Genomic DNA, 13,776 nt, shown 5'->3' on the forward strand with positions numbered 1-13,776 from the left:
TTTCCTTAATTCTTCAATCTTATTTGTTAAGAGTTGAATTACGGAAGTACTAAGTTATTGTGAAACAAGTTGGGCCGGGCCCCTAATTTGGGCCGTCTTATTTTTCTTGTCGGCCTTCTTTTACTTTATTTTTGGACCTTTATTTTTCGTCTTCAACATTGTCATTTCCTAAAATTTGTTTGTTTATAATGGATGAAAAGAAAAAGGCAAAATTCCATAAGTAGCATTATTAGCATCCATTTTTACAATATATAGTGAGATTTTAGTTTACTTTTACATAAACAGATTTATGTATATTGTATATCAGCTATTAAAATATATAATATTGCTATGTTTTGTAATTTTCTAAAAGTACCATTATATAAAGTGATAAAGGCCCGCAACTGCTACATCAAGTAATTTTCTCAAAGAAAAAAAAATCTAGCTGGCTATTTAGAATTTAAACTATAAAAGAGTAACAAGGAGGCCGAAAACTCTATTCATATAAAGTTAGAGAAAATTATATGAAATAACAAACTATTAATTCAAATTAAATGTTATAGTCATAGTTTTTTTTATTTGTAATTCGCAGCAAATATTCCATGTTTTTTGCCATCCCATTTGTATATTGTACCGAAATATACAAATGTAGGATCCATTTATATACTGAAATATATAAATAGACCCAAATACATATTTTTTATGTATAAGTATACCGAAATATACATATTAATAGTCATAGCAAACACTAAGTTTGCTATGGAGCGCAATTATACAAACTATAACATACAAATATGATTTTTATGTTTGCTAAACCTAAAATTTACCCTATCAAACTTGAATCTCCACTATAGATGGTAGATTAGTAGTATAGTCAAACATACAATTAGTTATTAGTCGGATCATTGCTCTTAATTAGTCCAATCATGATTTAGATATGTTTCATTCACTTCATGTAACCTATCTTTAATTAGTGAAATTAACCTAACCACTTACTAGTGAAATTTTGCTCAATTTTTTTTGGATATTCTAAATCACGTTTTTTTCCTCCTAATCTTTTAAGATATTTCTATAATTGGGTTTCCAGCTACTGACTGACAATAGACAGGTCCATTATCATCATTATACCCCAAACAAACAAACAAAATAAGGAATAAAGTTAGAATGAATGTATTTTGTTTGATATAGTATCATAAAAGGTAGAAAAAACTAGTAGTACTTGTCTCAATTCAATACTTGTTGGGGTCTATTACATATATATATATATGCTATTATTAAGAGAATATGTTATAGTTAGACTTTTCTTTTATTAAGTACAAAAATCTAATGACTTCCAGGTAAGTTTAAAACCTTTTACTAGTAGAAAATCGTTTTTTTTTTCTTCTTAGAATTATTAGTATTCTCGCTTCTAATATCTCATGCCTTCAAGTCTTGTCACAAAAAACCTTTCGTGTGTATATATGTAGATGCATAATTCTTTTTTCACTCAAAACCTGTCTATATAGATATAGAACTTCGAATCAACAACAATTTGAAAGTTACTTTTTCCGGCCCAGTTTCTCACCATGGTAACTGAATATTTTCAGCATCAACAATAAAACCTAGCTATGTCTCTTTGTGATCTTGCTGTACATAAAGACGACGTTTTGTTCGTTATGAACTAAAAAGTGATTGGCTGATTAGTAAACGTTAGGCCGCCTAGCCACTTGCAAATAAAAGGTTGGGGAATGGACAGGGACAGGTATATAACTTGCTAAGGGAAATTGAAATTGGCCACAACAACAAGGGTGGATTCACAATGTGTTATATGTAACATGAATCAAGTAGTTTTTGTCAAAAAAAATTATATTAATATTAAGAAGTTTATTAAATATTTATTAGTAAATTTTATTATTATTATTATTATTATATAATAACTTCATGAAAATTCTATAGAAATTCATAAATTTAAAATCATGAATTGAGATTCAACTACTGCGCGTCCATTCTAAACTGTCACTATCTAGCTTTGAAAACGAATTCAAATATATTGTTGGTCCTTTTTAAAAAGCACAAGTAGACAACATAATGCTACTGTTTTTATTAATTTAATATTTGATTTAATATGTTTTGGCTTGATCATGAATTGATGATTGTATTGAACCAACTTTAATCATATACATTTTTTTTTTCTTTTCATTGTTTAATTTGTTAATCATCTTAAATAATAATATTGTCAAAGCCTCAAATCTTTTAAGCACATTTCACTTTTTTGGATGTCCCAAGACACTATTGACATTAAATAATGAATGTATAATTGCTTCTTGACTTTCTTACATAGCAATTAACACACAAGTACATATATCCCAGCACGAATCTTAATTTATTGTCAACTTTTATAAAAGGATAAAATTAAGAATTAAATAATTTAACTTTTATAAAAGGATAAAATTAAGAATTAAATAGTTTCCTATCATCGTGTCATATATGTATTTTATTGAAATTTCAAACAGAAATTATTGGATAGAGAGGAACTAATAATAGTTTCTTTATTTTAAAATTGTTTACCTTTTGTTAGTGGAAAACGAAAGTGGAATGACCTAGGCAATTACAAAGTTCATTAGTCGAGGATAGATCCTTAATTCCGCCGCCCCCACAATATATAAATTATTTAAAAAAGAAATTACTGTTAATTTCGTGGCAATTAATAATTAGTGTGTGATTTAATTTAATTAGATGATTGCTTACTATACACTAATCTAATACAAATTTAACATTCATCATTCCATTTCAACTTGTAGCTGAAGGTAGACGTTTTTCAGAGGTAGAATCTTCTAGTTCTTTTGATTGGAAGGAAATGTTTCTCGGTAGAAGAAAGGAATAACAACTATTCCTAAATTTTTTTAATGGAAAATCTAGTAACAAGAAGATTTAATAAAAAAATATCAACAAATTCTTATGGAGTCCAAAAACATAAAATTGAGCCAAAACATTTAATTAAGTCAAATCGAACAAGAAAAAAATGGAAAATATTTTCCTCTACCGAACACAACCATAATCTCATCATTTTCATCAAACTATTATTCACTTGTGGTAATTTGAGCGATCATACGTACAATTTTGACTCAAAAGTGAAATATAATCTTGACCTAAAGTCGGAAGCTTAATTATTTACTCTCTCCGTCCATTTTTAGTTGTCATGGTTTCCTTTTTTAGAGTCAAACTATAAGAATTTTGACAAATATTTTACGGTGTATTTTTTCATCAAATTGATATGCAAAAATTGCAATTTATAGTACTTTTCATATAGTTTTAAATATCTACATTTTTTTGCTTAATATCTTCCTAACGATAGTCCCAAATAAATTTCTCGATCATAAAAAAAAAAAAACTAAGAGTAACGAATTTAAAGATATTGCAAGAAAGATAAAATTTCTGAAACGATATGTTGATTGTACCTATGGATTTCCAAGTTACATATACAACACTTATGAACTACCTAGTAAGGTAGTATGATTATTCATGAAATTCAAGAAAATAAGACCATATTGTACATTGGACAATACCACTTTATCTTTGACCCGATTTCAAATGCAAAACAGCATCACAAACAGTCACCTCTGATGACTTCCATACTGAGAATGACTGCTTTGTGATGTTATATCATTCATTCCATGAGGACACATAGGCTCCGATCCGTCTTATCATCAGTTTGTTGACATCTCGGTATTTTTATACTGTCAGTGTATATAACTTAAATCCAATCAGAATAAACTCTTGTAACATCAAAATCCTCCTCCGAGAGCTGGAGCCCAGTAATCGGCGCCGGTGTCACTTCCTATATTTGCCATGCAAGAAATAGGAACCAAGCACAACCCTCTACTCCTTAAATCCATCGCTTTGTGCTGAGAATCCTATAGAGAATGAAAATTAAAATCAGGTCACTTAGCTTAAAAGATAATTAATTAGAGGCAACTCAATTTAGTACGTAGCATTGATTAGTAATGTCGTAGAACAAATGATAAGTAACCTGCTATAACATGTTAAATTATCCTGATGGTGTAAAACTTAATATATTTGCTAATTGTGACACTAGTAATGGGGCATGCATGCATTGAATAGAATTATACCGTACCTGCTTATTTGCTGGCCTCCTTTTCAGAAAATTACCATCCAAAAACTAGATGAAAAGGAATTAGAATTCAAATCAGTATCTACGGACAAGAAAGTTATAATGGATCCAAATTCAAAACTTTATTATCCCCTTTCTTGACTATTAAGCTACTCCTTCTGTTTCTTTCTAGTCTGTTTTTAAAAAGAACGTCACATTTTTATATGTAGTAAACTTTTAGTGTTAACATTTTCATCTTTACACTTAACAACACTCCCTTATAGGCATGACATCATATTTAAACCACAATTTAAAGTGTACATTTTGTAAGTTACACTTTTAATTAATTAAAGAACACATGAATTAGACGTACTCTTTATATTCTTAAACTTTGTGCTCAGTCAAACTACGTAATAGAAAACAGATCATCAGAGTTTGTTTTTAACAAACTCATATATAGTTGAAGAAGTGCAATTATTGTTGAGAAGTTCATTTCACCTTTAGGCCGGTCACTTTTTATGAACATATCACTTTGATATAACTGTTGCTTTACAAATGTAAAGCCTCACATAACTAGCTTTTGGTGAACTGCTGAGGGATCCAATAAAGTAGGCATTTGTATATCAAGCTATTTTGGCAGTAAATATTAATTTTCTTGAAATCAAGAAAAAATAAAGGTTAATCTTGATAATTAACGAATTAATCAGATATGATTAGTCAGTCGCACGTGTATAAATATGAGAAACTGATGAGGAATCTTGGTCGTGCATTGGAAAATGTGAAAAGAATAAATTCTTACATTCAGTGATTGTTGGGGAATGTGACCCATGCTTCCTGATGCATTGCCCAAGTATGGTGAGCTTAATGCCTGCATATATACGTGCACCACAGGAAAAAAATAGACATAAAGAAGTTAAAATGATAAAAATTCATGTATAATATCAATGGATATATCTTAAATATAATATATATATTCATAGTAATATAAAAGATTTTTTACATATTTAGAATAAGTTAGTACTCAACATATCTAGGACGATCGATTCATAATAAGTAAGATAAGTAATCTGAAAGATAATAAGGTGAATAGTAATATTCCTTTGTTTCAAATAGAATGATCTAATTTGACTTGACACATAGTTTAAGAAAATAATTTATTTTTTTTAATCTTAGGGTCTTAAATTAAAGTTGCGTGAAATATAGTACTCCCTTTATCCCAATTTATGTGACTTACTTTCCTTTTTAGTCCGTCCGAAAAAGAATGACACATTTATATATTAAGCAACAATTTAACTATTAAATGTCTATTTTATTGTTAATGAAATGATTTATAATCACACAAATTTCTATCATTCATTTTGGACCACAAGTTATAAAAGTCTTTCTTTATTTCTTAAACTCTATACCGAATCAAATTACCTCATATATAATGAGACGGAGGGGTATATATATTGCAAACATGTCAAAATCAATGAATGTTTAGATAGTGTATATGGTGACGTATATAAGTTAAACTGATGTAGTTGTAAGTTTGAAAGTCACTGCATGCTTATGAATGAAAAAAAAAAAAAAAGGAAGACCTGAATTTGAGCCTGAAGGAATCTGATGTAGCCAATAGCTTCTGATAGGACGGAGGCTGTATCAGTCTGCAAAAGAGAAACATGACATGTCTGTCTCACACACCAACACAAATTAAAGCCATATATTCTTCTTTTTCTCTTTTCCTTTTTGTGTTGAAAAACTTTATTTAATTTAGACACACCTTCATGGGTAAGATCACTAAAGCAAAAAGGAATCTAAAATGTGTTATCTACTAATTAAATTCCTAAAAAATTAATTAGTACTATTTCAATCTTATTCTTTTCAGTGATCCAGTACTGCCACCAGCATGGGAAATAGGCTAATTAATACGCACCACAAGTTATGTTTTAATTTACATGCATTGACACCATTGTAAAAAATTTTAACATGTAATTGTCTGTCAGTTATACGATGGTGAATTTATCTTCGAACCTTGCGTACATTACTTGTCTAATTTGGGTAGTGTCTCAATTTTAGTGTGACTGATTGATCGATGAATTTTAACTTATTATAGAAAATTATTAAGTTGATTGTTATATTACTTATAGATTAATCTATAGAAGTCAACTTAATCTAATGATGTGAAAAAAATAATTACACATTCTAAGTGTAAAAAGTTTCAACCTAGCTAGTAACTTTACCTTTCCAAATGGAGAAACAAGTTGGTGGAGTGATGTTACTCTATCTCCTAGCTTCTCCTTTCTTACCTGCACAGAAATTGCAAGAAAAAAAAACTGTTAACTTAATTAAGGACTTTAGTTTGCTAGGTAATTCCATAGTTTTCAGTGAAATTATGGGCGTTTGACCATGTTTTATTGTGAAATTTGAAAAAAAAAAGTTTTTATTTTCAAAGTGAAATTGTGTTTGGCTATGAACACAAATTAATTAACGTTGTTTTACTTTTTATGAGTGAAAAAAGTGAAACACATTTTTGTTGTTTTTCAAACTCTTAAAAATTCTGGAATTCGAGTTGAAGTTTCAGAATTTTATGACTAAACATGTTTTTCGGAGTTGAACTCCAGGAAAAAGTGAAAAAAGTTCATGATCAAACGCAAGTGTGTACAAAAATTAAATAGAGAAGTAAGAGAGATATAGTAATAACAATTGCCTTTAGAGATGGTTGAGCTGAAGATTGTTGAACCCTAGCCTTCTTACTAATCCCACCACTGCTTGTGCTGTTACACTTTTAATAGATGCATAAAAAAAAGTCAATAAAGTCAACAAAAAAAAGGTAAAAATTCAAAAACTTAATGCTTAGCTAAAATTTTCATAATGAAAATCACTAAGCATCTCTACTTTTTTGTTTTGATTAAATTCCTAATGCTAATCATGAATTTATTTTGGCATTTATATATAAATCACTTTCCCCTTTTTGAAATTTTAATGATGAATCCATTGACTTATAATAAATGTAAGATGAAGTGGATAAATCAACTTTTTTAATTAATTACCCCTCTTCTCTTTTTTTCATACCTCAGTTGAATTATGATCTGGATGTTGATGCTTATGTTCCCCTTTGTTGTTAGAGAAATTCAAAAGGTTATGGCTTAAACCTGTTGTAATACAAGAGCTAGCTGGTGAAGACAAATCTTGTTGAGACCAATTAGAAGCAATTAAAGGTCTCGTAAAATGATCAGTATCTAATTCGAGTTTTTGTTGCAGTGATGAGGATGTTTGAAATTCGTTGTGGACATGATGATGATGAAAATCGTACAATTGGGCCAACTCTGGCTTTACATCAGCAACAGGAACCCTAAAATTAGTTGTTGATGATGTTGGATGGACGGAATTCAAACTTTGGTCTTCTGAATTCCCGGCCTCATGAAAAGGACTAATACCAAACTTTTCTTCATCACCAGAAAATCCACTCCTGCAGAGAGACAAATTTGGAGAATTACAAGAGAAAAAAAGTCTCACCCAGTCATGACACAAAATACAAATCTTATAACCAGAAAAGGTGGATTCTGTATGTTTAATTGAACCTATTACTTTCTGCTCGAACTATGTGTAAAAGTACAAAAAAGCAAACTATGAAAATATTGATAAAATCACACTAATTTTGAACCTATAGAATTAATCTAGATCTTGTATCCGTTTTTTGCTCATAGGAACAAGACTTGAAGAAATCAAATGAAAATTATTAGCTCAACCAAAAGGGAAAGTTATCAAAATTTTCTAGGTAAGGAGCTAACATGGAGAGTATATATGAGTTAGGTCGAATTCAGTAATTTTTAACATACCCTATAATATAATATGTGCATATAATAAACTTCAAATTCTGAATATCTTTAAACATAGAATCAAACCAATTAACATGACAAATAAAAGAGAGAGAGAAAGAGACTAAAGATTTGTATATTTACATAAGAAGTTGGCTCAATGAACGAGGAAAATCTTGATTTGGATTATGAGCTCCATAAAAATGTGAAGAATTAGAATTAGAAGAAGAATTATGTTGATCATGATCATGAGATAATTGTGGATGCATGTTTCCATTCATGATCATGCTCCACCAATTAGTAGGGTTTCCAGCCATCATTTGCTACTAGTACTACTGATGATTATTTTTCACCTCCTCTCTCAACACAAATTTGTGATCTTTCTTTTTCTTCTTCTCCGGTATCTCTCACTACTTTTTGCTCTTGCACATCACTATTTTTTTCCTTTTTTTTTGTGCAAAAAAAGGAGACTTTCTTGAAGGGCTTTCAAGGCTGTATTATATATATCATTGTCAAGTGAGTAAACATTACTTTGTAATAGCACTCCCTCTGTCCCATTTTATGTGACACAATTTGATTTGACACCACGTTTAAGGAGGGAAGAAAATAAGACTTTTAAAATTTGTGGTCTAAAACAATCCTTAGATATTTGTATGGTTGTAAATCATTTCGGGAATTTTAAAGTTAAATTGTTTCTAGTTACAGTAAGATGATATTCTTTTGAAGATAGATTGAAAATAATAGGGTGCAATAAAATGAGACCGAGAGTAGTAGTATTTCTTACTTGTGGGGTTGAGAACCTTTGTTATTGTATTTTGTTTTCCCCCTTATTGATACCTTCTTTTATTTTTTTAATTTCTTGCTTTAATTTGCTTTATTGTAAAGTGGAGGCAGAAAAAGGCTGGTGGGTCAGGCCCAAAAACAAATGCTCGTGGAGTTATTTTTAAAAAAATTATTTTCCAACTTCATTGACTTAAGAGTGGTAACTAAAGGATTGTTCTTTTCCGTTACTAGCTATACAGCTGCATTCTCTGATCTTATCATGTGAAAAACGGAGCACGCTCTTTTATCACATCAATATATATATATATATAGAAAGTTAGATATTCTATCGGTCATGCTTTGTATTTCGTTATAGAGAAGTTTAACTGTATTTCATAACACATGTAATCTTTTTATATTAGATGTTCAAATTATATTATGGTTATCAAAAAGATAATTAAAAAAATTTAGATAAGTGAAAAATAAAATAAGTACTTATAACATGTTAAACTATAGTAACTATGTAAAACATGTTATGTCTACTTTTTAAGTTGTATTTCAGAGAAGGGCTCTTAGTTCCATTCTTTCGAGAAAAATTCAAAAGACATTTCTTACGTCATGGACCCTCAAGATGCTGTAGTTTGAAAAATACATCTAGGGGCAATCTAGTCTGTTGCTCAATCATAATTAGTTGTGTTAAAACTAGTCCATAAAAATATGACATGCTAATCTGCTCAAGTATGGAATTAATTATCCCATTATTAACTTAGAATTCAGTTTAATTCAAATAACTTAATATTCGCTCATTTATCAATTCAGTTTACTTTCATATTTCGTTTATTTGACATCCCTAGTCACAAACACTTGATTGTCAAGAACAAATTATAACGATCAATAGTAGTCCGCTTAAGGGCGACATGAAAAACGGTATATAGATGATCAATTTGTTACGGTAAAATTCAAAGGCTTTGTTATTAGAAATGAGAGAGAAGGTGATATATTTTAAGATTATATCTCATGTCAATGCTTTTTTGTACTCTCTTCTTTTTCGATAACGTTAGTATTCATATCAAACTTGCCTACATGTCTAATACCCTCGACTTGGCTTCTTAATAAAGCTTGGACAATCCTCAAGAAGCTACGAATAATTGGGGGCGATTTTTTTCGAAGAAAGGGAGAATGATAATTCTCAAGAGTCATCGAAGTTCAAGGAGCTTTGGAAGATTAAGTTAAGGAGACTTGAAGTTCATAATTGGCTTAAGTGAATATTCTAATGGGGGATTTAGAAGAGACAGCCACATTGCATGTTTTAGCTGACCTTAATCTCATTCTAGCCTTACGTTCAATTATATAAGGGCTATATTTGTAATTAATAGCTATCTCCGATAAATACAAGGGTATTTGGACATAATAACGGTGAAATTTGAAGAAAAAAATAGTACAATATTTGTTTTCAAGTTGAAATGACATTAGAAATTGAGATTAACTATTATCCACTGACGGTGGACAAGAAAATTACACAATCAACTCATTTTTAGAAATACTTATTTTTCTTCTTAGTTTAATTAATATATTTTCACATTTACTGATTAAAGATTTTTTTTTTCTTTTATTAAAACACGTTGAGGTTTATCATCTTTCTCCCTCTCTTTCCTACCTTTCTCATCTATGCCTTTGGATCTTCTTTTATCAATATCAAAATATTATGCAAAATTGCAGAAATGGTGTGTCTATTTTTCCAAGTGTAAGATTACTAACTTTAATTTTTGGGATTTGTCCAATTTACTGAAAAGTTCTAAAAAGCATTCTCTAAAAATTATTGTTACCACGAAACATAAAATTCTTCATACATTGGAAAAAGAAAAAAATTTCTTTGAAATAACATTGAAATATTTTTTATACAATCGACTTTGAGTATTTACTAATTTAGATTCTGAAAAGAAAAATAATAATGAGTAAAAAATTATCATCTTTTTATCTCAAATTGCTTCAATTTTGTATGTCAATTGCTTTAATGGTGTTGATGGAGAATGAGCATGAAAATAATAAGGATAAAGAAAGCATGAAAGAATCCTTCTTACTTTTGACAAGTCAAGTAAGAATTCTTAACAAACTCATATAATTAATTTAGAGTCCAAGTTACCATATAACACTCTTTTTATTATTTTTTAATAATATTAATATTATGTGATTTTTTTTTAAAAAAATTGATATGTATTTCTGAAAATGAGATGATAGTGTAGTTTTCTTTTCCACCATCCGTGGATATAAGTTACTCTCCAAAGTAGTTTTTAAGTCAAAAATAAAAAATCAAAATTAAATGACTTTTAAGTCAAAATAAAAAGTAGGGGATGCCTACTTTTGATTTTTAACTTATTTTAAGTTATTTTTATATTTGTCAAACACTTTCTGAAGTCAAAAATTAATTTAAAAGAAGATTTGACCAACTTTTAAGTCAATCCAAATATCCTCTTAGAGTGAAATTATGAAATGACTTTTTGGAATTCATCTTGAGAAACTTATAACAATTTTATGTCCAAATAGCTTTTCGAAATAAAATTCTAAAAAGAAAAAGAAAAGAGTGAAAACTGTATGCTCTTGTAAGCAATATATATAGTTGTAGTAAGTAGCTAATGGGTGAAACTCCTTTTATTGCCTATGAACTTTGCCTAAAGATTTGCAAGAGAAATACTTTTCCTCTAGAGGATTCTATGTTGTTCATATTGTATTCCTAAGACACTTAAAACAAAAATTTTGAAGAATTTGATAAGAAACAACAAAGTTTAAAGAGTATTTTCAAAACTAGAAAATTAAACTAGTAGAGAAAGTAGAACCAGAAATATATTAGAAACAATATACAAAATATTTTTCTTTAACAAGAAAATCGAGCCCACTGAATGCACAGTACTGTCCCCTTAAGGAAATTATTCCCCTAAAGTACCCCAGGTTAATGGAATATATCCTCCCAGGATAGAACGATTTTACTCACCGGTGTATCTGTACCTAAAATCACAGTGTCAGCAAACCACTCAACGGCAGTAAAGTACACTTAGAATACTAGATTTAGTAGTAGTAGAAGAAGTCAAGAAAATTCTTTTTTTTTTTTTAAATGAGAGGAAATCTCTCAATTTATAGAAAACAAATGGTAGTGTGAAAAGGTTCTTATTGTGCCTTATCGGAAAGGTCACAAACCTTTGGAAAAGTCACAGTCTTTCGGAAGGTCACAACCTTTCATAAACGTCACAACTTTTCATAAAAGTCACAACTCTTCATAAAAGTTACAACTCTTCATAAAAGTCGCAACTCTTCATAAAAATCGCAATTTTTCATAAAAGTTGCAACGCTTCATAAAAGTCACAACTCTTCATAAAAGTCGCAACTCTTCATTTTCCATTCACACTTTTTAAAACCCAACAATCCCCCGCATGAATGGGGAATGACTCAAAGACAAAGAAACGGACAAGTATATGTACTTTACAAGCAAGAATTAATTGCATCTTGATAAGTAGATTTCCCCTTGGACTTTCCGTAGTGAACATATGTCGGATATACTCGGTCAATCGGTAGATGCGATATCTTTGAACCGTCGAGCTTTGGTGTATACCTAGACAACCATATGTCACACAATTAATCCTTTACTGTTTATGGTTCTTATGGTTGTGTTCGTTTCAGCCATGAACATCTCCTGGTTTCATGAGTGTATAGAGAGATGGGCTTTTGACAATCATCCTCTTTGAAGCGGCTTACACTTCACACTCACATAGGTGATTTCTAAACGTGTTATCGCGTAGATACACTATTTGGTCAAATTTGCCAAACTTAGCAAATCATTAAAAACTTTAAGCTTTATTAACAAGCCTTAATGTTGTATCCTTGTTCCTGAGCATTGTCTTCATCATGGGAATGAATTGAGTTGGTTGACAATGCCGAACCGTCAGTCACAACTTTATTTTTCTCCTTGAATCTAGCTCTTGGGATCTCCAGTCTGCTAGATAGAGTTACCGCCATGATGACTTGTCCTAAGCTGTAAATCTATTCCCTTAGATGATCTTTCAACCTTCTCTTTAGTTAGGCCTTTTTTATAAATGGATCCAACACATTATCCTTTGACTTTACAAAGTCAGTTGTGATAATTCCACTAGAGAGTAGTTTTCTAACGGTATCATATGTATGTCTTATATGACTAGACTTTCCGTTATATATCATGCTTCATGCCCTACCTATTACATCTTGACTATCAAAGTGTATGCATACTGATGCCAATGGTTTGGACCAAAAAGAATATCTATCAAGAAATTCCGGAGTCTTTCAACTTATTCACCGACCTTATCTAAAGCACCTAGCTCATAGATCATTGTAGAGCTAGCGATACATGTCTTTTTTTTTTGGAATAGTTCCAAGAGACTGCTCTTCTACCAATAGTAAATATATATCCACTCGTGAATTTTACTTCATTTGTCCGGTGATCCAATTTGTATCACTATATCCTTTCAATACTGCTGGATATTGTTAAAATATAAGATGTGGTTTTGAGTATTTCTTAAGTACTCTAAAACTCTTTTCATTGTCATCCAATGAGTTCGATTGGGATCACTCGTGAACAGACTAATTTCATTAATAGCACATGCTATTTCTGATCGCGCACACTTCGTGATATACATCATACTTCCCAATACTCTAGCACAATTCAATTGTGAGTCACTTTTGCCTTCACTCTTTTGAAAGACAAAACTCACATTTATTGGAGACTTGACAATATTGAAATATAAACATTTGACCTAGTCAAGTACCTTTTCAATATAATTAGACCGTGACAATGCTAAATATCTTGGAGTTCTAATGATTCTTATACCTAAGATCACATCAGCAACTCCACGATCTTTCATATCAAAGTTGCTTTCTAGCATATGTTTAGTAGTATTTATGTCATTAGTCTCTTTACTGATGATCAACATATCACCAATTTACAAACAAACAATGACCTTGTGATTTTAATGTAAACACATTTATCACTTTCATCATTCTCAAATCCATTTACCAACATAGTTTGGTTAAATTTCTTATGTCATTGTTTGGGTGCTTGTTTTAGTCCATAAAGTGACTTAACAAGTTCACACACTTTCTTTTCTTTACCGAGAACCACAA

The 13,776-nt window shown here is 30.1% G+C and overlaps 1 protein-coding gene across 2 annotated transcripts; it reads right to left on the bottom strand.

The window, feature by feature from the left end:
• Window positions 1-3,373: 3,373 nt before the first annotated feature.
• On the bottom strand, window positions 3,374-8,378 carry LOC125874904 (transcription factor bHLH68-like). 2 transcript variants are annotated; one of them, XM_049555954.1, is made up of 8 exons: window positions 8,014-8,378; window positions 7,124-7,520; window positions 6,759-6,833; window positions 6,292-6,357; window positions 5,650-5,715; window positions 4,869-4,937; window positions 4,094-4,138; window positions 3,374-3,872 (listed from the first exon to the last, which is right to left on the bottom strand). In XM_049555954.1, exons 1-8 carry the CDS (start codon window positions 8,187-8,189, stop codon window positions 3,744-3,746), a joined length of 1,023 nt encoding a protein of 340 aa, XP_049411911.1. In that variant the 5' UTR covers window positions 8,190-8,378; the 3' UTR covers window positions 3,374-3,743. The 2 variants fall into 2 exon arrangements, with proteins under 2 accessions (XP_049411911.1, XP_049411912.1); XM_049555955.1 differs by lacking the exon at window positions 4,094-4,138.
• Window positions 8,379-13,776: the final 5,398 nt, after the last annotated feature.

This window comes from Solanum stenotomum, chromosome 8, assembly GCF_019186545.1.
Source record: "Solanum stenotomum isolate F172 chromosome 8, ASM1918654v1, whole genome shotgun sequence".
Classification (NCBI taxonomy): Eukaryota; Viridiplantae; Streptophyta; class Magnoliopsida; order Solanales; family Solanaceae; genus Solanum; species Solanum stenotomum.